At 39.6% G+C, this 24,456-nt stretch overlaps 1 protein-coding gene across 3 annotated transcripts; it reads left to right on the top strand.

Moving 5' to 3' along the window:
- Window positions 1-5,703: 5,703 nt before the first annotated feature.
- LOC116047356 (brevican core protein-like) lies at window positions 5,704-24,237 on the top strand. 3 transcript variants are annotated; one of them, XM_035993247.1, is made up of 15 exons: window positions 5,704-6,139; window positions 12,691-12,770; window positions 12,916-13,275; window positions 13,470-13,644; window positions 13,895-14,022; window positions 14,188-14,481; window positions 14,639-15,472; window positions 16,180-16,247; window positions 16,299-17,949; window positions 21,651-21,758; window positions 21,940-22,098; window positions 22,199-22,281; window positions 22,382-22,526; window positions 22,659-22,841; window positions 23,430-24,237. In XM_035993247.1, exons 1-15 carry the CDS (start codon window positions 6,120-6,122, stop codon window positions 23,549-23,551), a joined length of 4,410 nt encoding a protein of 1,469 aa, XP_035849140.1. In that variant the 5' UTR covers window positions 5,704-6,119; the 3' UTR covers window positions 23,552-24,237. The 3 variants fall into 3 exon arrangements, with proteins under 3 accessions (XP_035849140.1, XP_035849141.1, XP_035849139.1); XM_035993248.1 differs by having other exon boundaries at window positions 16,180-17,500; window positions 17,570-17,949; XM_035993246.1 differs by having other exon boundaries at window positions 16,180-17,949.
- The last annotated feature ends 219 nt before the right edge of the window (window positions 24,238-24,456 follow it).

Raw genomic sequence — 24,456 nt, 5'->3', positions numbered from 1 at the left:
ATACTTCAAATATATTTACAGAACAGGAATGAAACAATATTAATGCTAAGAAAACTGACAATGTTGAGTAAGCTTGTATCAAAAAGCCATCATTAGAACAGCCATGACTGCTAGTTCACAGTAGCTTCTGTCTCAGAGGGAGTAAATCAGGACATACAATTGTAGAATGCCTCATACACTGTAGAGTCTGCATGATTGGAAAATTAACCTTATTCTTGGTATTGGCAGGGTTGCTAATGGTGATAGTTGCAGCCTGTTGTTGTCATTCATAAGGCTGAAAATAGTCCAATTATTTTACAGAAGCCCAGACATGTTGCTCTCCAAAACTCAAAGCCTTTAGACAAATGTGTCTCTCTTTCCTTCCTTCGTGTCTGGGAAACTGAGCAGAAGGAAATGGCTTGGGAGGAGACTACACAAACTGGCTAGTTTCAACAAAGTTCTGTCTCACCTCATTTTACTTTATACACTGGCACCGCATGTTATTCCTGTGATTTGTTACAGTTTTACATGTTGCGACTATGATCTCACATAGGAAGACATTTGGTCATGAATTTATGATCAAGTTCATCTGTATGATATTAATTAACTAAGAAAACAAAGTCCAAAGCAAAATCGTTACAATAATTTGTCATACTTTCAGCCACATCTTGCATAGTTTGTTGCAGAACTCTCCTATAAGTGACATATTGAACCAGGGAATTCTCACAAAATCAATCCTAGTAATAACCCAATCAAAGAAAGTTATTTTCAATGCATTTAGAATTAAATCTCATGCCTTTTTCCTTTAGACACATCCACCATGTGCATGATAGTGCAAAGTTAAAAGTAAAGGAGAATTAAGCATTATTATTAAGAATAATTGAAAGTAAGCAATTACAGTATATGTTTAAAATACATGCTATACAAGTATATCTGTAGTTACATAAAACTGATTAAAATCAGTTTATATAATGTATGTGTGGAGAAGGCTGGGAAACAACATTTAGACCATCATGTAAGGAGTTGAAATGTACTGAAATTAAAGTGAACAGTACCTCAGTATTTTTAAAAAAAAAATCTTGGCTAAATGGTGTTGTCTTTAAATGTGTTTACATTATCTTAAAATAGCCCTTTGTAGCTATGGATATCCAGTTTGATCTGTTTCTATCAAAAGGATGCCCAGTCTTCTTTAAGCTTCCCTCAGCTGCACATTTATCTGTGATATATGAGGGAGGTGGCGAAGTCTTTTTTTCCTCGATGGTTAACCACGAGTGCTGATTTACCGGAAGATCAGGCTTGCCGGATCTCCAGCTGTAGAAGCAACTAACTTTGTTGCCAGGCAGTGACAAAAAAATTATGTGTCACAAATAATCTAACTGTGTTAGAGTATCACAGTGGCAACCCATACCCTAATTTCTGGTCAGTGCAGTTACTTGGCGCAGTTACATCATGCAGAAAGCACGAGACTTGTCCCTCCTGAACCAGTTTGCCTCTCTGCATCTAAGAGGGAATAAAAGCAGCCAGTCAGCGGAAACAGGGTTTTGAGGTTTTGCTTTTATGGGAGGAAAAATGATTCAAAGGCTGGTCATCTTTTCTGTCATTGCATGTGTGTTGTATGGATTTCAGTCTGGGATTAGACCAAAGTAAAGTGCAATGTTGGTGAAGTGGCACCTTTGTATTGCTTCATTTGTCTTTATTCCTTCCATTTACACAGACAAAGCAAAGATTTTTGACTGTCTCAAGTTGTGCAGGGTAGAATGAGTTTTGTGAATGCCTGTCTTATTATTTCTATTTTGTGGTGAGTTGACAGCAATTCTGGTAACCCAGTTAAAGGAAACCGCAGAACATGACTCAAGCAGAATTAGGAATAAATAAAAATAAACTGCAACTGTGCTCTGTATTTTAGCTGAGTCATATTTGCTTCTCAGCCAGTAAACTAATGAATCCCACCTGGTGGTGTAGGTTGCATGTGTCAGAGTCACTAACAGAGTTTCTGCGAAGATCTTTTTGGAGTCTCAAAAGATTCAAAGAGTCAAGAGTTTTTGTTCATGTAAAAACTGCTTACAGTATATAGCTTAATTTATTTCACATAAGTGCTCTTAGTCACTTAGTACTGTCTCTGTCTTTATATGGTTAGTGGTTGCAAGTTTGCTGTGCAGATTTTGCACATAAAACAATGATTTCAGAAATCCACTGCTGTCTGACTAGAGGTATTATAATCTCCTTGCAGAAGGATTCGTGATCTTTTGAACATCTCCAGAACATCTGAAGACACTTTAAAACTAAATTTGAGTGTTGCTCTTGACTCACTTGATGATCTAAGCTCCGCTACAATATAATGATAGTGTCTAATTATAGGCTGGTTGTTTGAAGGCTGCTGGAAAATGTACTGTTAGCTTGTATGCAGGTCTGAGGCATGGCTTGCATGCATGTGTAACTGTGTTTGGTCTAATTTAGTCTCTGTCAGTGGATTCTTGTATATGGCCTCAATATGTTATGGTTATCAGCTGAAAAGGAAGGTAGAACACTGCTTTTACTTTTCCTGTCAGACTTCAATTCCCTCGTCCAGGCTTGATTTATTGGTTTTATGTTCACTTAATTAGCAGACCTGTAGTTCACAGCTAAAATACTCTGTGCATAGCTTAAGGTATTGTATAAGACCATATTTCTAAGAATTACGGCACACACATCTGTGCATTCAAAATCTTCCTTGAGTATTTTAATATTATCAACAACATGTGCTTAAAGAAGCAAAAGTATGCAGTAATGTTATGCAGAGTGGCCCCTGACACTGTTGTATTATTATCTTTTATATTATTATTATTATTATTATTAGCAATGCATAGAAACATTTGATTCTTGTAGCCGGTCTAGGTGTAGGTTGTAGTAACAAAAACCCCTGGGCATGTTGAACTGAGCAAGAATGTGTTTTAGCTGCTGTTCTATTAGCTTCTTTTATTTGATGCAATCTCTCATTTCTTTCATCAGACTTTCTGTAAAAATGTAATGTGTTTCTGGGTTACTTTAAGTTTCCCCAAAGCTTTTTTTCTCCAGTTTAGTAGTTGTCATCTCTGCTGTTTAAAACCTTCAGCATTCAGTCCTCTGTCGTGCTGTTATTACAGACATGTCTGAGCTATCTGCAGACCCTTGACTGGACATGGACTTGCTTCTTTTGTCGAGCTGTGATGTTGAGTCGCAAAGTACTGGGACTTCTGGGAAGTTATGTTCAATAAAGGCCACCAGAAATATTCAGTAAACAAAAATATTGGATTGCTTTTCAAAAAATGACTGTCCCACATCACGTTTAGAAAAGCTACATTTCAAAGCTGGTTGATTTTGAGTTAGAATTGTTATAAATGGTAATAGGATTTGGAATGAGGTTTCACTTTGGCTCTCTATTGCTGGCAAATTCAACTTTTCATTAGTCAACGCAAAATTAGATTGTATTTCCCTCAGTAGTTACATATTCTCACATTGATGCTGAAGTTCAAGTTCATTCTTGACCTTAAACACTGCAGTTGAGAAAACAATCTCACCATAAGGTGCATTAAGTAGCTGCTGGAGCTTTCCATCTTATTGCAAAATCTTCATCAGCAAGTTATTCTCTTGTTTGCCTTACTCTACAATTATGTCAAAGGTCAGATGTAAGGAACAGCTGTGAAGAAAGCCTCCCCTGGATTGTTTTTTTTTTTCATCATATAAGTTTCTGTTTTAAGGATGGCCTTTGTTTTCATTATACCATCCTGCTGCTAAAAACGAAAGATAGCAGAGAGGATGATGTCTCACAGTGAGCATAACTGCTGACTGGACTTGACTCAGTCTGGGTCACTGTGACAGTCAGTCATTGCTGGAACATAAAGCACACCTCTGATCTTTGTCTGCTCTCTGAGTTTGACATTTCCTTCCCAGACACTCCTGCTGGTATCTGGGTGTCAGATTCCTCAGGTGTGAAGCACCAACCGCTGCTGCCGAGCCACAGGACGACCTCGACAAAGCACCATTCACCCTGTCCGCCGAGGGCACAGGTACACACCTTGACCTTATTCATCTATTGCATGTCTATGTTATATACAGTATGAACAGGTGGCAAGATACGGTAGTCAGCCTAGAAGATCCCTGAAAATATGCTGTATGTAACTCATAATTGGCACACAGCACGGCTATAAATCTTTCACATTACTGACTGAGATGAGACTAGTCGGTGCTGCACCGCTCTATCCCCACTGATGACAGGACCAAAGCTAGATTATTGAATGGAGCGGGCACCTGCTCCAGAGCCCTGACTGAAAGGGTAAAGGTGTCAATATGCTTTGAACTAAGTGCCCGTCTAAACAGCATGATTGCTGAAACAGTAGCCAAGATATAAATTAAATTTCCCTTTTTTCATTCTTCAAACTACCCATGTCACTTTTGTTGTTTGTGCAAACGAATGCAACATGCCTTACAGGAGAGACTGAAAGTGTGCATCATTACTCCCTCTGTATAGTAGTCTCGTATTGCCAGACCCATCTCCACAGTGCTGGGTTGTTTGCATTTCTTTAAACCAGTCACTATCGTCTTGGGCGGCACTAAACTCCAGACTTAGCGACAATGCAGCAAAATGGTCTCGGGAAGGAACTTGTTTTGGTGGAACATTTGCATGCTGCAAAATAAAACTTTAGATTACATGGTTAAACGTAATTTGCTCTTTCCAGTGTATCGCAGTTTGTACTTCGTCCATAGCAAATCCCCACTACTCAGTCCCAAAACGTCCCAGTTAGATATTAAAAGTCGTAAACATATTCTTTGTAAATCTTTACAATCATTCCCCAAAAGAACCAAGCAGGCCTGCCTTGTTGCACTATCTAAAACAAAGCCATTTTCTATGCGTAGCTCGTAACTCAAATTTTGTTTTTGTTTTCTGAAGCGAACAGAGTTTCAGAACAGCAACGCACAGAGCAGAAGGTGAGGGACATCCTGTCATGTCAGGCAATTGTCAGGCAATTATCCTGGAAATGTACTTCCGTTGATCCACACTACCCTCTGTGACACCAGGTTTTTCGTCCTGCCTTAAACTTTGGCCATTTTAAACAACTATAAACTTTTAGAATGTACTAAATACATTTGTTTACTTTAAGATGACAGGATGCATAATGCACAAAGGAAATATTGGGTGTGGTCAAATGCTCAGGGATCCCATGTAGATTTATCCGGCCGTAAAACCACAAACGCATGTATTGCTCTTCAACAGCATTTAAATAAAAAAGAAATTGAGCTTGCTTGATCATTCACCAATAGTCAACAACAGCCTAAAATAAAATCGGTGCAGTGTTTGTAACAGAAAACTTCTATTTTAATGCTATTTTGAAGTACATGGTGCTTTGTGTTTTTTTTTTTCTAAACGAGTTACAGTTAATGACTATTAAATTGTGACATAGGGCTACTGAGTTTATGGGTCACAAATCAAATGCTGCATGGTGTCAAACACGCCCTGCAGATTGAAGTTTTAAACTGATAGATTGAGCAGCTGCTGCTGTGGTCTGTCACACAGGGACTAATCATCAGCAGGATGTTGCTAACTGAAATTGCTGGTGATACATGTAACATTCTTCAAGGCGATTTAAGAAGACCAATAGTCCACTTTGATGTGGAGGAGGTGTTACTGTCAGCTCCCTCACCTTCCTCCTCCAGTATAGGTGACTGTGCTGCAATATCAGCTACCTGCAGCAGCAGCAGCAGCTATACTTTGCTGCTGCGCTGACTCCAAATGACGGTCAGTGCATTTGTCGTTTCCCTGCAGGCAAAAAAACTACCTCATAGGTCATCTCTCTCCACTTCATAGCCTATTACATCGGTTATTTTAGATGTCATCCCTCCCAATCCCCTTTGACAAGCACACGCCATCTCCATCCAGATTGTTGGGTGGAAAAGTGGGCAGTGATTAAATGTGATTTCATATCTGGCTTCACTTTCTCTCAACTCCCTCTTTTCTCACCGAGCCTCGGAGTCGCTCGGACCTCAATCCAAACTCTCCTCATACCTGCGCACAGCATCCAGAGCTGCTTTCCTCCAACAGGACAGTCGCACTGCAGCAAGCTGAGTGGAGCTGACGGAAAATACTTTTTACAGCCGAGAAGTCAATCCATTCCGCATCAGCTGAAATGCTGCTGAGAAGAAGCAGGTAGGTTTTTTTTTTTTTTTTGTTTGGGCTGTTGTGTTAATGATACGCTGTTGATGCGGTCTAACTTCTTTTAAATGTATAATGTCATTTAAATGATGGTGTCATTTAAGAAAATGACCAGTTCGTTACTAGTTAATGGCTTTGCAGTAGTTGCTGTCCTCAGGGGAGGTCCTGAAATTGTGGCCTTAGTTCATTTTCTCTGCAGAAAATGTCATTTTGTAGAACTGACGCACTTGGTTAAGTTTAACTTTCTTCTAATTGGCTTTGTGTTTTGTTTTTTTGCAAATCACGAACCCGTCACTGTGTTTTAAAAGAGCATAGCTGGTGGACATGTTTCTCAATGGCGTTTGCCTCTTCAACCTCCTCATCGTCAGTCCCCATGGTTATTAAATAATTGTGAGGCGTTGTAATGATTTTTCACACTGGTGAGGATGCTTTCAATGTTCATGAAACTGAATAAAAAACTGCGACAGCATTGACTTACTGTTCTCTGCATTTATAGAAAGCATAAAGCAAAACCACTGCTAAACCTATTCATTTATCTAATTTAAATGCTATTTTCTGGGAGTAAAGCGTGAATGCTACTGATTTTAAACTCTGAAATGATGTTCCTATGTGCCCTGCAGGAGACACAAGAAGCCAGCTTTTTGTCTTTAGTGCACATCTATACTCTTCTGTTCATTGTCTCCACCTGAGGGTTCAGGTAGACTTCATTAATGGACAGAGATATAGTAAAAGAGAGCTAACAGACTTTTAAGGATTCCTTTCTCTTTTATGTCATGGTCCAGTTGCTCTCTGGATATTAGCCAGTGGAGCAAGTCAAACTAAAAGCACTGGTTTGGTTTCTTGTAATTTCTGATCAAAATGTAGCCATTGATCACCTAAATATTTATACTATTTGACCCATCTGTGGCAAAATTCAAAAGCATTACAACTTGAATTAGGTGGTTTCATGTTAAACATCAGGTAATAAAAGCAGATTCTCAGTAAAGTGTCTCTTGATTCTGTGATGTAAATGTTGTCATAACCTCAGCGCTCATATTGACACAGAATGTCTGAAGAGAAGATGTTCACACTATTTTTTACAAGTAGATATTTTATAAATTGGCTGTGCCTGTTGCATAGAAGCAAAGGGCAAGACAACCCACTGCTGTAGGTAACAGGTATGATGTTGAAGCTGGTGACCAAACAGCCAACATGGAGACCAACATAGAGTGTGGATGAAGGTCTAGCTGTTCATATGGAGGATGACGAGCCCTGAGTTGTAGTAGAAATAATTAAACATCTCTGCAATTTTCAGAATTGCTGCCCACATCTTTTTTTCAGTGACTCAATTTCTCATAATAAATGAAAAAGTGCAAACGAAATGGCATTTCAGCCGAATTATCAGGCTAGAAACAGTGAGGTAGGACGACACGATAAAATTTATGTTTCTAAGGGTGTATGCAGTATAATACTTCTACTGCAAGTACATAATAACAAGTCTGTGTTGAAGCAGAAGTTGAAGATACAAATTATTTTACTCATTACTCATATTCTGAGGATTATTGATCCTTATGCATAATATAAACTGGAGTCAGGCCATTTATTTTCTAATAAATAAGTTAGTTTATCATCCTAGAAAGAAATGCCTAGTCAACAATGTGAAGTAGCCAATGAGTATGTGTCCCCTTGTTTGTAGTCAAAGCTGAGGAATAGCTTCACTGATACCAGAAATAACCAAATACATAATGCTGGTGTAGGAATAGTTGGCCCTAAAATAAAGAGTTCTGTTTGCCCAGATTCTACTAAATTCATGGTTTTGCATGGTTTATAATGGTCTTTCTAAGCATGGGCTGTGGTCAGTCCACGGATTTGCTGAGTCAGGTCTGAGATCTGGTATTTGTTTGATCCTTCAAATCGTTCCCAGGCACGTTGGGTGGTGAATTATGTGGTGGGTGGCTTTTCCAAATTGTTCATCTGGTTGGGAGACAGACAGTGGGTTTAATGGAAATGTCTGCACGGTTTGGGAGGTGGGATGAGTCCTTGATTGACTGCAACTCATCGGATGTGTGGAGGTGTTACGTTTGATGGTGCAGAGAGTTGGAGGAGTTGTGTTGAGTGAACAGTCCCTGTTAGGTCAGACATTAGTATACAATGACCAGTGCTTAGATGGCCGTACAACATCTGGAGCATTGGGTTGTTTCTGAACTTGTGTTTTTGTATTAAGAAGTTGTGATTAATTGGGGATTTCTTTTTTGATGGTTTTTTTCTGGTGCTATGTTACCAGGCGAATGTCTTCAGCATAGATAAATTTAAAGGATCTGGTAATTTGTGTTTCATTGATACAGAGGCCAGTTAGGCTAGGAGCAAGAAATGATCCTTGTTATTCTGTCTCCTATATACACTTAATCTGTCCAAGGGGAATTCTTAACATTTGTTTGTTGACCAGAGATCTGACCGTTACCCACATAGACATAGATACACAGGAATTAAAGAAAACACTTTCAATTTGCCAGTTATTTGTCAAATTGCAATAAAGACAATTGTTTATTTTGGCCTGATTCAGATCGTTATTCAGGGTAGAATAACTGAAAAACATGACACTGATATGTTGGTGGCATGTTTGCACAAATGATCCAAGTGTCCCAACTGTTAGATTAGTTTAGCCACTTCTGAAAGCCTTTGATTTTAGATATCGATAAAATGGAGGAGAGTAGGGAGAGTCTGTGAGATGACTGTCACATTTTAAATGTAAGAATGAAAGCGTCAGAAAGAGGGAAAGGTCCATGCCAATTTAAACTGTCCGTCTTTGTTTAAATTTATTTTGGTATTATATTAAGATAAGACAATGTTATATGTAAATTAGGTGCCTTCTTGAAGAAACTTCTACTTTGGTTTAAGTAATTTATGTTGCACTTCTTTTCAATTGTACATTTAGTTTGAACTCCATACACACAGTCTTGAGTCAATTAATCTAAAAGAGTTAGAGAGGGTTGGAGATGAAAGGAGAGTAATAAACACTCAGGTGGGAGACATAAACGTAGACTAGAGTGGATTTCTACATATTTAAAACCTGCATTTTAAGAGATCCATACTTCATTTTATCATAGACTCATCACTGCCAAAGCCAGTCCCAGCTCAGCGCTCCACAGAGCTTACATCAGTCGAATCTGGTGTCTCTGTATGTTTGACCTGGCTAAACTGAGATCAGGAGTAATTTTCCTGCTCGTTGGTGGAGTTGGGGTTTGCCTGAGTTGACCTTGATGCAGAGTACTGCAGAGGCCACCCACAAGATGTAGTGAGCAAGCTTTAGTAGTCAGTACAGCACCGACGGGGCTGTCAGCATCTGATTTTATGTTTCTTGTTCACTATAATCTATTACATTTAAGTTTTAAGTTGACAAAGTTAAATATATGCTGTAGGCTTAATGTGGATTTGACTATGTTTCTGCAGGAGGAGACTGGATTAGTTCTGCTTGTGAATAATGCATTGGCTGCAGTTCTAGACTTGTAAATCTGTGGGTGGCATTTATTTTAAGTTTGACTTTTCTTCATTGTTACTCTCATTAAAGAGTGCAGAGTTCCCGGTTACGGCAAAGCCAAAGACTTTGTGATCTAAAAACAAAATAACCAGCAGCAACCAGGATTTTCTCCTCTGTCATCAATCTGAATGCACAAACTCATACACAAGCACACTCACAGAAGTAACACCATTTGAAACAGTGTGCAGTGTCTTAATGTGGCCTTTTGTACAAAGCCTGCTCCAGAACCATTCTTAGTGGTTGAAAACTTATTTTTCCATCCTTTTAAAAGAAGCGAAAGAAAGGAAAGAGAAAAAGCAAGCAAGTGTGCCAGTGCCCCGTCCTTTAATTTCCTCCGAGGCCTTTTGTGAGGGAGTCAGCCTGAAGTGAAAGCACAGTGTGCAGCTGTCCTCCTGGCCCACTGCTCGCTTTTTGTGAGACATTTTCCCATCAAGAATACTAATAGTGATACCAGCCCTGTGGAGTCCACCCAGCTGGCTGAGGAAACAGACAACACTTATACTGCCATCAAAGAAAGCCATTTAATCTGACACAAGTTAGCGAGCTGTGTTTGTGTCGATGTATTTGAGATACAGATGCAGAGAAAGTTTATCAATGCTTGTTTAACTTGTGGTTCACTTTTGTGGTTCTGAAAATATTTATTAATTTTTCTTTATTTACTGGAACCACCAACTTTACCACCTTGAGCCATGTATACTGTGTGTCACCGACATGCCTGTTTAGACGACTGAATGGTGTATGAGTGACACGTTCTGCCATTTTATGTTTATTAAAACTTCATTTTGACAGATGTAAAGGAGGCTGACACATACACACACACACACACACACACACACACACACACACACACACACACAAACACACACACAGTACCGCTTTTGTGCTTAGCTCTTTCATTTGTCCCTGGAGACTGATTTTGAAGACTTGGAGGTTTATTTTAGGAGTGTTGTGTGGCACAGCAACAGCCAAACAATCTGGGACTTTTTTTTAAAGTTAAAGCTTTAGTGCGTAACTTTTTGATATTAATAAACGTCCGTTGCATTCAAGCCATTGCCAAATGAGTTGATACAAAGCTAATTAAGACTATCAGCTCCACACAACTCTCTCTGGATTTCTCAGTATAGCTATGTTCAGAAGATTGTGTCGTCCGGTGACTTTACCACGCAGAAACTCGAGTGAAGATAATTACCTCTTCTGAAGAGTCCATCATGTTTTTTTCAATCCTCCGTGTCCTCCTTGGCTGTTAGCAACTGCGTGGTGGAGGGGTGGAGGCTCGTGCGCGATCACGTAAGGCTGTATCATGTGGACGCGCCGAAAGTGTTGTTGTCATTACTTAAAATTTCTCATGGGGGCGACATAAAACTACACACTATAGCTTTAAAGAGTTTCTCTACCGAAATAAAAATGCTTACTTAAGTACTACTTTATACTTCTACTACTACACTAGGGGGAGGAAGAGGAAAATGATTTTTTTCTGTCTCATTTAGTTCTGTCAGGATATAGTGACAGAACAGTGACAGTACATTTACAAACAAGCAAGAAAACCTGCAAATAGTCATATTCGAAAAACTGGAACCTGTGCATTTTTGGCATCTTTGCCAAATTTTCTTTTCTAATCGTGTAAAGGAAATGTAAAGTAAAATGGAATTCAGAGAGCTGCTTTTAAATGATAAATGAACATTTGCAGCTTTATAGTGGCCGCATCAGGAGGTTGTGTGAGGTCACTGTGAGCGTCTTGCCATGCCTTCTGGGTTAATAACAGGGCCATACTGGTGACGGAGAGCTGGCAGGATGCTGCTGGGCTGAGATGCCATGCCATTAGCTCCCGGAGGTGATGAATGGCTTGTGGTCGCGAGGCTGTGCTCCCAGCTTGCCTTTGAAAATCAGAGAAGTTGCTCTTTAATACTTCATACATTCATTGAGCTTTACGATACGTTTTTCAGTATCTTGTGGTACTTATGTGCTTAGTACTCCAAATGTACAATCTATACACTCAGCTGACAGTTTCTAAGTTACATCTAGAGAAAACTAATGCAGTCTAATACAACAGTCCTGCAGTAAATCCTTTATGAAGGTTTTTTGGTGAAAATGTTTGCAGGAGGTGTTGATTCAACTTATTAGTTTCGGAGGCTTTAGCCTCTGTTGCATTTTATTGCATTACACTCGTAGATGTTTTTGATATTATTTCAGAAGATGTGTCAGTTTATTCTATTTTTAGGGTACCTTTTTAACATCTTGACAAGGACAAATAGATGTAAATTAGACTTGTAGACTAATTTTGGCTCGTTCAGGTCTGTTTCTGTTGATCAATGAGAACTGTCCCTGTTGAATATAGTAATGAAAAAAAATTTCAAATCCATTTATATCAGTGAGAGTAGACTAAATATAAAACTCTTAGTACTGTAAGTTTTCTACTGATATTTTATATCTGTACCCAGTATACAGGACTAAAATATCTCAACAACTATTGGATGGATTGCCATGAAATTCATGTTCCCCTTAGTGCTAAACTGAGATGTTAACATGGTAACATTAGTATTTAACTTAAATCACTTCTGTTCCTACGTACGTACGTAAATGTGGTGGTACAATTCAGCTTTAAACAGTATTACATAAGCAATGCAGATAATTAGGCTAAAATGCAGAGCATTACAGTGTAACCATAGGTCTGTCTCTTCACTCAGCTGCGTATCTACAGTATATATGTGCAAAGCTAAAACCACAGTAGGTGGTCTGCAGGTTTTGACCTTTAATATTACAATAAATCAGTTTGGTGAGATCAGTGGAGCTGAATCAACACAATACATGACTTCCAGGGTCAGAAATCGCTCGCTCTGCCTATTAAAGGTTAAACGTGTGAAATTGGAAACTGGTAAGGAGGAAAAAAATTATCATTAACTTGTTCTTTCTTACCCTGAGTTTACAACAGGAATGCTTTACTAATCTTTATGTCATATTTTATCTAATAATAATAATAATAATAATAATAATTATAATATAATCTTGTGTTTCCTCTTTATCTCCACAGACATGTCCAAATACTTCCATTTCTCATTGAAGTCTGCCGCCTCACTCTGGCATTCCCCACACAAACTCCATCTGCATTTGGTACGTCTACATTTTCCCATTATCTCTTACTTTCAGGATTCATTCACATTCAGTTGTAAGCAAAGACAAAGATATGTCATGATTCACTATTCTCAGCAAATTTACAAAACTGATCACTTCTTCACGCTCTTTTTTTTTCCTACAGAAGATGTCCGGCACCTCCAGGTGAACATCCCTCACTCAGGTCTGGTTTCCGCCCCACTGGGCAGCTCCATCTCCATCCCCTGCTTGGTGTCTCTGTCCTCTTCCTCCCCTGTTGCACCGCGGGTCAAGTGGACTGTGGTGTCCGGTGGTGTGGAGACGCAGATCTTGGTGGCACGAGGTCAAAGGGTGAAGGTCAACGAGGTGTACCGAGACCGCGCTGCCTGGCTCAACTACACTTCCTCCCCTGATGACCTGTCACTGTGGCTGGGAGATTTACGCTCCAGTGACTCGGGTCACTATCGCTGCGAGGTGCAGCAGGGCCTGGAGGACGCCAGCGACCTCGTACAACTCAAAGTCAAAGGTAACAAAATGAAAGACGTGGATCATCACTGAAGCTTTGGAAAGAATTAGATGTATATACAAATGATATAGGATACAACATGTAGTGTAGTAACAAAGAATATAATTGCGTGCTTTGTGCTCGTCCTGTTACAAAACATCTGAATAATTTTATTAGATTGATGGTCAAATTTTACATATGTGCTGTTTGTTTAGGTGTCGTATTCCACTACAGAGATGCTTTGGGCCGCTATGCATTTTCTTTCCATCAGGCCCAGAGGGCTTGTGAGGCCACTGGGGCACAAATCGCGACTCCTGACCAGCTGCTGGCGGCTTATTATGACGGCTATGAGCAGTGTGATGCAGGCTGGCTGGCAGACCAGTCTGTCAGGTATCTCATTGCCTCTGTATCTGCTTGTTCCAACATAAAACTTAAACACGAATGCTTTAATGGCTGCACCTCTTTGTTTAATGAAAATATTCCAAACATTTTATTAACATTTCCTCAAAATTCAGCCTGAAGTGTAGATTATTTGGTATCTTTGGAAAGTACATTATCTCCACTAGAATTTAAAACCACTTTTTTAAAGTTCAAGAGGTTAATCTTACGTGAGAAATGCTGATTGTTTCCATTCTTGCAGGTACCCAATCCAAGTGCCCCGTGAAGGTTGTTATGGAGACATGAATGGTCAACCAGGAGTGAGAAACTATGGGACAATGGATCCAGATAATCTGTTTGATGTTTACTGTTATGTGGAGGAAGCTGACGGTATGAATAATAATACTTATTTCTAAAACTAAAGCCTGACCCATACTAGATCTGTTAGGCAAATTCAGATTCTGAGAGCTAAAATAATAAAACAACAATATATCAGCCATTATTTATTTAGACAGAGTGTGAGCAATGTAAAAATTTAATATTTTCTGTTTGTAGGGGAGTTGTTTTATGACTCCATCCCACAACAGTTGTCATTTGACGAAGCGCAGTCATACTGCAGAGCTGGAGGAGCAGAGCTTGCTACAACAGCACAGCTGTACTTGGCATGGAGTGAAGGTCTGGATCGTTGCAGCCCTGGCTGGCTGTCTGATGGCAGTGTGCGCTACCCCATCATAGCCCCGAGAGAGCGTTGTGGAGGGCCTCAGCCAGGCGTCAAAACCCTCTATCGCTTTAGCAACCAAACTGGCTTCCCAGAGCCATCCAGCCTTCATGACATGTATTGTTTCAAAGGTGAGTATTTTGCTTCTTAAGTATTTTGCTGCATTAAATAATATTAAATGTACATGTCAAAAATGCATTGGATATGCATGCAAACTGTTTATTCAAAAGAAATGTGTTTTTTATAATTCGAAATTCTCGTTTTTAATCACTTATCTGTCCTCTACAGATAGTAGAAATACTCCCACCGACTCTCCCATGGACTACGTGGCCACAGAGCCTGAGGACATTGGACAAGATGTTGTTATTCTTATGAAAACAGATCAAGAGCTGCAACTAAACCAACATTCAGAACAGGTGGAGCTCAAAGCTCAAGGGGTATTCGAATCTTTTCCCCTTTTCTCCAGCTCTTTCACTGAGGCAAATGACACGCACCCAACAGTTAGATCAGACACAACACCTACAGTGAATCTCCTCCAGGCATTGAATGAAACTTCATCTACCACAGAAATGAGCTCCCAGTATCCTACAGCACTTATGAACAGCACTATCAGCACCATTGACACCTACGATTTCCAACAAAACACGTCATTACTGCCCAGCGTTTACAATGAGACAGATTCCCACCGTAACTTGAACTTCACCTTTCACCAGTCTGAGCCTGAAAGCACCACGGGAGTTCCCCAACCATCATATGAACCTCACACACATAACCAAACCGTTCCAGACACTCATCCTGATCAGAATACATCTGAGAGGCCAAAGGATTCCCAAAATATACAAAAGACCAACTTGCATTTTGACAGATCGCAAGCAAATTATGGTGAAAAAAACAGCAATCATGCTCAAGAGGAGAGCTTCTGGGAGGTGACCTCAATGGCCATTGACCCCGTGGTTCAAGTGAAGATGGAGGAGGCAGCAGTAGAAGATTCTGTGCAGGTGTTACTCTCAACTCAGGCCTCAAAAGAGGAAGGAGAACTTCTTACTCAAACTACAAAATCTTCCATTAAGGAGCTAACCTCATTGTGGGCAATTCTGGATGGGTCTGGAGATTTTTCTCAAGGTATGTCAAGCATAGATTTGAGTTTCTAAGTCTTACAAAACAACAAACATCAATATCTTGGATGAATCGTTCAACATTTGAGAATGAGATGAGAAGATTATTAATACCACTCTTGTGTCTGTAGTATGGTAAATATGGAGCTACAAACAGCAGGCGGTTAACAGTGGGAAACAGCTGGCCTGGTTCTGGTCAACGGTAACAAAATCAATCTACCAGTACCTCTAAAACTCACATATTAACATGTTATATCTTGTTTGTTTAATTCGTATATAAAAAAAGGAAGTGTAACAATGACAAGCTGCGTTGTTACGGGGGTTTATGTAGTGGACTATTTCTTGGCTGGGAGCAGCAAGTTCCCCGAGTCTTGTCATGGCATATACTGTAAACCCCTGTAACACCTCCACCTTCAACTTGATATTTTCACACTTTGTTTTTTGGACGGATTAAACAACCCAGATAAATGTGTTTATTAGTGAGTTTTACATAGAATTTTGCCTGACTAGTTGTTTCTCCTTTTTCCAGTCTTTGTGCTAAGCTAAGCTAACTGGCTGCTAGCTGTAGCTTCATATTGACAGATATGGCAGTGATATCGGTCTTCTCATCTTAGACTTGGCAAGGAAGCAAATAAGGGTATTTCCCAAAATGTCAAACTCTTCCCCTAATAGATGGATTTACAGCTCTGAAAATGCATTATGCTTTTTTTCTAGAAAGTGACCTTGACGTCGAAGCAGTCGGCTTCATCTCCACATCAGATTCTTCAACTTCCAGCTTTACCACTCTCCCGTCACTTCCTGTTTCTGCTAGCAGTGCTCCTACTGAGCCTCGGACTGCAATCCCCAATCTAACCCTCTCATCTGGGTCACGGCATTCTGACAAACTGGGCTTGGATATCCTCGCCACAGCACCACAGTTGTGGGAGTCCTCCATTTCTAGACAGGAGGGAAGTACAAGTTTAGAATTTGAAGAAACAGTCACTTTGGAAAGTGAAGAAAAACTTGTTTCTAGAGTAAGTTTAGCTACCACTGAGTCTCCAGAGGAGTCAAACACCCCCCAGTTGCCTACTGATTCCTCCAAAGCACGATTTCGCACATCAGGTTACAGACTGTATTTGGATACTGTGACCACTGGGTATGAAGAGGCAAGTGGACATGAACTTGCTACAGTTACTGCAACCCTTGGAGAAGATGTTAAAGTTGTCCCAACCATTAAAGGGGAAAATAAAATTACCACAACTCTTGAAGAGGAAGTTACAGTAACCCCAACCCTTGAAGAAGAAAAAGAAGTTTCCACAACTCTTGAAGAAAAAGCTAAAGTTTCCTTTTTTTTGGAAGAAGAAGCTAGCCTTACCCCAACCCTTGAAGAAGAAGTTACCATTACCCCAACACTTGAAGAAGAAGTTAGTGTTACCCCAACCCTAGAAGAAGAATTTAACGTTACCCCAACCCTAGATGAAGAAGCTAGCGTTGCCCCAACACTTGAAGAAGAAGCTAGTGTTGCCCAAACCCTTGAAGAAGAAGCTAGTGTTACCCCAACCCTTGAAGAAGCTAGCGTTGCCCCAACCCTTGAAGAAGCTAGCGTTGCCCCAACCCTTGAAGAAGCTAGCGTTGCCCCAACCCTTGAAGAAGAAGCTAGTGTTGCCCAAACCCTTGAAGAAGAAGCTAGTGTTGCCCCAACCTTTGAAGAAGTTAACGTTACCCCAACCCTAGAAGAAGAAGCTAGCGTTGCCCCAACCCTTGAAGAAGAAGCTAGTGTTGCCCAAACCCTTGAAGAAGAAGCTAGTGTTACCCCAACCCTAGAAGAAGAAGCTAGCGTTGCCCCAACCCTTGAAGAAGAAGCTAGTGTTGCCCAAACCCTTGAAGAAGAAGCTAGTGTTACCCCAACCCTTGAAGAAGAAGCTAGTGTTACCCCAACCCTTGAAGAAGAAGCTAGTGTTGCCCAAACCCTTGAAGAAGAAGCTAGTGTTACCCCAACCCTTGAAGAAGAAGCTAGTGTTACCCCAACCCTTGAAGAAGAAGTTAACATTACCCCAACCCTTGAAGAAGATGATAGCTTTTCCCCAACCTTTGAGGACTTTAATGTCTTTCCTTTCGATTCACAAACATCTAACTGGGATCTTCTGACCACCACAACTGGACCCCAGGAGTCTCTGAATGATCTTGAGTACAGCAGAAAAAATCCCTCCATCACCTCCACAGCAGTTCCTGATTCTTCCTCAGGTACAAAGCCCACTGCTGCTACCACAAAGACGACCACCACCACCATCACAACCACCACACACTGGTCCAGACGCTCCTGGAGCCCTACCACCTCAGCACCCAATGTTTTCCACAAGACAGCTGAGCCCCGGAAGGTGACAGCCTTCATACCACCAGTGGATCAAGGTCTGGTGGATGTTGAGTTTAGTCTCACCCAGCCGCCCACCCTGCTTATCTTGCCCAATGAGAGGGCAGCTGTAGGCGGTACAGGGAAAATTTCAGGTAATGTTAAAGCCACTCTCATCAGCCTAACCGTCAACCTCTTGCTACTCGACGCAATGATGCACTAAAATCCCTGATCTGTCCTCAACCCACCTTTGTTCCATTTTCTGTAAAACACCTCCCCTCCTTTTTCAAACGACTTCCCACGTTTGTTTCACTTGTTGTCTCAGAAAGCCCACTCACCCTTCTGACTTCTCCCGCTTCACCTTAAAAAGCTCCTCACTTCTCTCCTTGTGACCCCCACCTCCCCTTCGAGATACTCACACTGGGACAGCTCCCGTTTGACATCTGTCAACAGCCCACTCTTGTTGTGCATGATGTTTTCTTCCTCATCCAAAGATTGACTTCTGTGAAGTACTGTAATATACTGGTATGTTTATGAATGATGTTTCAGTGCTTCTTCTACAGTGATTTTCTGCTAGACTGATGGTGACCGCGTTGGTAAACCTTTTCTTAGTATCTTGATCAGTGGATTTTATTTGCAAAAAATACATCTCTGCACCAAACAAGCATAGATTATTCTCTTCACAATAACTTTCTTCTAGCTAACTCTCTCACAGTGTCTTTTGCATTATTCTGGAATAACTTGATAAAGGAACTTAATCTTTCAGTGGAATGTAACATCGATCAGTGCAACAGCAGTAATGTTTTATATTTAATCCATAACTTCACATCAAGTGTTAAAACTGTTTCCTCAGATTTTTAGACTTCTATAGTTTTGCTGTTTTAGACAGTGTAGTACCAGAAGCACAGAGGGTTTCATGTGTATAAGCACAAATATTGTTCAGTGTTGATTTGTTGTCAGTGGTATCATTTAGCCGTCTGTTTTTAAATCTCCTTTATGGGTCATTAATGTTTTATACTCAAGTCATGTCATATTGTTTAATTATGAGTTGTACATTGTTGTGGTTTTAGGTGTAAGAATGATAAAATTAACTAGTCAATGTTTGTTTCTTGTGTCACTGTCAGTTGATAAATGTTATTTTGTTTTCCTTCAAGCTCAAACATTTTAGTTTACTGTAAAATGTTTATTTTGTTCCTACTACTAAAAACGGCAGCTGCAGAGTCAGTATTTTTGCAACAATTGCCATCTGTTTTTATTTTATTTTGGCTTCAACACAGTAGGTAGTTACAAGTCTTGTATTGTAATAGGAAACAATACGAGGCAATTTAATTTATATGGCACATGTCATTACAGGAAAACTCAATGTACTTTATATTAAGGTGCAAACAACAACAGAACAGAACTTAAAATGATGCACTAACAAACTAGAGTGGCACTTCAATGTGGCTCTCTCCATCTTTACAGATGCCATCGGTGTTCTGCATCACAAAATAGACTCTTCTCTTTTCCGGCAATTCTGTCTTAGCAACTCCTTTACATGTTTTAATCAGCCTTATTTGTGGTAATAATTGACACTGTCTGCAACAGTTTCACTCAGCACATTTGCATTAAAATTGGTATCTAGAAATAATCTTCAAATTAACAAATAAAGAACAGAAGTCAGAAGAGGCAATATTTTCAAAAAGATAATAATTGGAATTACGGGATATACACTAGCAGTTGATATAACAAGTTTGGGTGATTTACAATGTATTTTCATTTAATGGGGTTCAAATTAATGTTCTGTATTGTACATTTATTCACATTTAAACTCAAGACTAACCAGCTCCAGTCTATCTTAGGTAGGTACAATTTAGTTTTTGAGTGTTGTATAGATATTATGTAAACTTCTTTTACTATCAGCATGCTACTAATCATTGTGATGAAAAAAATGAAAAGCATCCACATAAATATGCATGTATTGAGACAACAGAGACCTTCAAATGTACAAAAGCTTGCATCAGTATATTAATATTGCTTTATTTTTTTCACATTTAATATCAGCTTCAGCGCCTCCATTGAACTTTGGTGAGCAGTGATGATTATATATTGGACTATTCATGGTGATGAAAGAGACTCAGCAGTTTAAGACAGTGGGAAAGGCACCACTCATTTAGGGAAATCTTGAAGACCTTTTGCAGAAAGGACTGAGAATTCAACCAATAACTGTGCAAACTTGAAAAAAATCTAAGTAAAGATGCCAACATACATTGGTGACAGCATACGATTACATTTTCAAGTAAAAGCAAAACTGAATGATGGTTTTACTTTGAGTGCAAATGATTCTCATTTGACTTGTGTAAAACAGTTATTACCTTCCACACATACAAACACACACACACACACACACACACACACACACACACACACACACACACACACACACACACACACACACACACACACACTACACTGACCCACAGAGAAGTATGTGAGTATGCAGTATAATGACAGACACTGTAGAGCTATATTGTTTATATGGTGTCAAAGGAAGCAAACAAACTAAATCCACTTGTAAAATGTTTAATTTCAATTTGGAAATGCATGCCCTCCATTTTGCCTACTTTTACAAATTTAGAAAATTGAAAAAAGAAACTCCAACCCCTCTTTTTCTTCAGGACTTTAAACAACTATGTTTTGACAGGGACACTTTGCCTGAAGCCAACAGATATTTTTCTTGTACAGTGTAATCAGGAGTTTTCCTACATAAAGTCATGGTAACAAAAAGGCAATTTTCAAATAGGACATCAACAAAAGGAACAGGTTTTATGGGAAACGACATGAAGTGACTAACTAACAGATTTATTTTATGTTTTCCCCCAAATCCCTTTATTACCTCCACTAAATAATCTGCAAATTGCAATTAAGTGTTTTTCTTTAACATAGTTTAGAAATTATAAATAATGGTCATGTGCAAGCATTTTTAAAAGCATGGAAGAAGAGATGCAAATGTGTAGCCTATGTGAATTACAGGGCGAGAGTGAGTTGAAGTTATGTGAAAAATTATTTGAACGCATAGCATCATCATCAGAGAATTTTTCACAGAAAGGATCCAACACCAGTCTTTATCAGTATGCACTATTATGTATTTGTATGTCCCATAACATGTTTGACATACTGTAATATCTAATGACCAAAACAGACAGTATGCTTTGGTAGAGAGTAAGCTATCAAAACAGATCACAAGGTCTGTTGATTATCATGTGTAACTGTGTCCTTGCATTTTGATTTGTAAGTCTTTTTTATGACCCGGTAATAAGAGTGATTGTATTTGGCATCATTCAGGCTCCACCCATTATCATTTGAATGGTTTATTATTAATGAAGAGTGCAAGCAGAAGAACACAGAAAAAAGAAGCTCTCAGATGCCAGAGATGCACCAAAGAAGACAGAAGAGGACCTGAAGAGTTTGACCTCATGAGACACTCTGAAGTCTGTTCTCTGCTACCATCTCTTGGCTCAGTTGGATGCTGGTGCTTCAACATGTCCTTTTAATGGCCTGTAGAATGCCACTATTATTATATTTGTACATATATATCTACCTCTGTAAATGTGTATAATTCACTGGTATGCATGCACAGTTGCAATTAGCGCATAATCAAACTTTAATCTTTATTTCTCAAATCTTTTGATTCAGCAAATCCATGTTTTTCCTGATATTTATACACAAAATAATACAAGCAAAAATGTAACTTAATAATACTATAATATAATCAATAATTAAATTAACAAAATAACAAAATATGCAGGCTGCAAGCTGTGCTCTCATGTAGTTTCAGCAGCAGAACAACCTGAAGTGGCCCTCTGTTTCGTTTCAGATGCATGTTTGGACGACCCCTGTCTCAATGGAGGCACCTGTACTGACCGAGACGGGCAGATTCAATGTCTTTGTTTGCCAACATATGGAGGAGACTTCTGTCACACTGGTAAGCTCTCTGCCTTTTTCCACTGGAAATTGTTTCTGTCATGTCTGTCAAACAAGTTGGGTAGCTGGTATCTGTTTCAAAGTAAATAAAGGGGCCTTCCCACAATTATATCTGCAACATAAACTTGTGAAGGCATTTCAAAGACTCTTTGGTTGTCCGGTCTCTTCTGTGATGTTTTCAGACTTGGAGCGATGCGAACCGGGTTGGGATAAGTTTCACGGTTTCTGCTATCGACACTTCAGCCAGCGTCTGAGCTGGGAGGTCGCAGAGCAGCACTGTCGCATGCTGGGAGCTCATCTGGTGTCTGTCATAACCCCTGAGGAACAGAGTTACATCAACAGTAGGTTATAGGTTCAACATGATGGTTTGTCCTATATGAGTGATTTATTTACATATTGTATATTGAGGACTGTTTATAATTGACTTTTTATGATCCCCAGACAACTACAAAGAATACCAGTGGACTGGTTTGAATGACAAGACCATTGAGGATGATTTCCGCTGGTCTGATGGCAACCCGCTGGTGAGGAATATAAGAAACTATGAGTGTGACTGAGCTCATACAACAAATCTACTCAGTTTAAACACAAATTCACCCATGTCTCTTCTCCCCATGCATGCAGCTGTATGAGAACTGGTACAGAGGGCAGCCAGACAGCTATTTCCTGTCTGGAGAAGACTGTGTAGTGATGGTGTGGCACGATGATGGACGCTGGAGTGACGTACCCTGCAACTATCACCTTGCATACACCTGCAAGAAAGGCACCTGTGAGTAATATGAACAGAACATTTAGAGCTCCTCGTGAATGGTTTCAACTCCCTCATGTGGTTGTTTTGGGTTGTTACACCATCATACATCAGCCCCAAAGCAGACCTAACTTGTGTCATCTCTTTTAACAGCCTCATGTGGCCCCCCACCCAAGGTCCGAAACGCCTCCATCTTTGGAAAAGTTCGACAAAGATACGAGACCAATGCAGTTGTGCGTTATCACTGTGCCAAGGGTTTCCAGCAGAGACTAAATCCTCTGATCAGATGTCTGTCTGCAGGAAGGTGGGAGAGGCCCCAGGTCCTGTGCATCCCTGGTAAGATAAAATATTGTCATAACCCTGACAAACAAATCTATATTTCTTAAAAACCTTCATTAAATTCTTTTTTTTAAATTCTAAATTGTAACTTAAAGTAGAGTATTCTTCCTGCACTCAGATATGAGGTGATACAGTGATTGTGAGGCTGTTGTATGCTGTCACACAGGGCAAGTCTTTTCATTTTACTGATAAGGTGTTTATGTATCTTTTTCCTCTACTTCTTGCCATAGAGCTCCACTTTTGTCCAAAAACTGGAACGTCAGTGAGCAACATCTCTTCACTGAGTGACGTTTCCCTTCATTACTATATACATGGGCACAGAAGTTTATTTTTGAATTAATCCCACACACACTGTAGTCCAGCCGTTAATACTCAGTCAAGCATTTTACATTTCTACTTACTGATAAATATTTGTGACCCATTTCTAAAGATTTACATCTTCAGGAGGAACAAATAGGCTTGGTGTGAGTGCCACAGACAGGGTATAAGTCTGAAAGTATTAAGACACAGACAATAATTGGGGTTTGTTGACAAGAACAAAAATAAGGAATAACTCTTGAACGTTGTTTTTGAATTACCTTCCAGAGGCCGGAAGTCCAATTCAACACCCTGAAGTGATGACACTGACCAGCAGCAACTCTACTGCCATTGAAGATGAGTTTGAAGCCACTAAAGAGACACCACAGTACTGGGACATCAAGTTTTAAAAGTCAGCCATGCTTTCCTTCCTTGTCTTCCTTTCCTAAATTCTGCTGTTGTAACATAACAAGGTGCCAAGAATCAAATCCTTTTTACCAATGAATGCTCAAACAGGACAAAATGAACCACAGACGCAGAAAGACACAAACTGAAGCTTTCTTTCAGCCAAGAAGCCTGAATGCACAGACAGGCTTTGTTTTCTTTTAATGGAGTTAAACATTCCTACTTTTTGATGACATTTAGCATATTTTCTACTGTATTTTGTTTTATCATTCTGACTAGCAGAGCGCAAAATAGGTTAAAGTAGAAAGAAAGAAGAAATACAGTAAACTCCTAATTATTGTCAGCTCCAAATCTACAGAAGGAACTGCTCTCTTTGTGGTGTTTGTTATATCAGGAACCTTTTTATAAAATGGTGCTAATGTCTTTAAAAACCTTTGTCTCCAACCAAGATTTTTGTTTTCCCTGCTTTGTCAAATAATCTAACGACTCCAAAGCACAAAGTCAATCTTAACAAATAGTCAATAAGTACTGTACATATATTCGTTTTCACACCTGTTATTATTGCTGTCTACATTCTTGATGAGGGAAACCTTTTATTTCCAGCAGACGCAGTTTTGTTCGTCAGCTTTATGTTGTAATAAAGTTTTGTAGAACAGAGCAAAGAATAAATCGTTCTCTAATGTTACCTTTATTACTGTGTGTGGGCTTCCTTTCATGTTTAAGTAGACATCCTGTGTGTTTGTGCGCACGTGACACCTGCCCAATAGCAGCTGATATGTTGCGTCACGGTTTCGTCACTCAGGCAAAAAAAAATGGATTGAAAATTGAGGAAGCTTGGGAGAAAAACATAAGAAAAAGATGTAAGTTCATGTTTATAAATGTGTGTTTGTAGCAGGTAAAGTTATCAAGT

The sequence above is a fragment of the Sander lucioperca genome, chromosome 16 (genome assembly GCF_008315115.2).
Source record: "Sander lucioperca isolate FBNREF2018 chromosome 16, SLUC_FBN_1.2, whole genome shotgun sequence".
Classification (NCBI taxonomy): domain Eukaryota; kingdom Metazoa; phylum Chordata; class Actinopteri; order Perciformes; family Percidae; genus Sander; species Sander lucioperca.
Note: the sequence above shows the minus strand (reverse complement) of the source record. Positions and strands in the feature narration are given on the sequence as shown.

Excerpts from the sequence above, each read along its gene's own strand:
- LOC116047356 (XM_035993246.1), top strand. The coding sequence starts at position 6,120 with ATGCTGCTGAGAAGAAGCAG. Across the intron at positions 13,645-13,894 it reads CTGGCAGACCAGTCTGTCAG|GTACCCAATCCAAGTGCCCC; the intron begins GTATCTCATTGC and ends CCATTCTTGCAG. Across the intron at positions 15,473-16,179 it reads GTCTGGAGATTTTTCTCAAG|AAAGTGACCTTGACGTCGAA; the intron begins GTATGTCAAGCA and ends CTTTTTTTCTAG.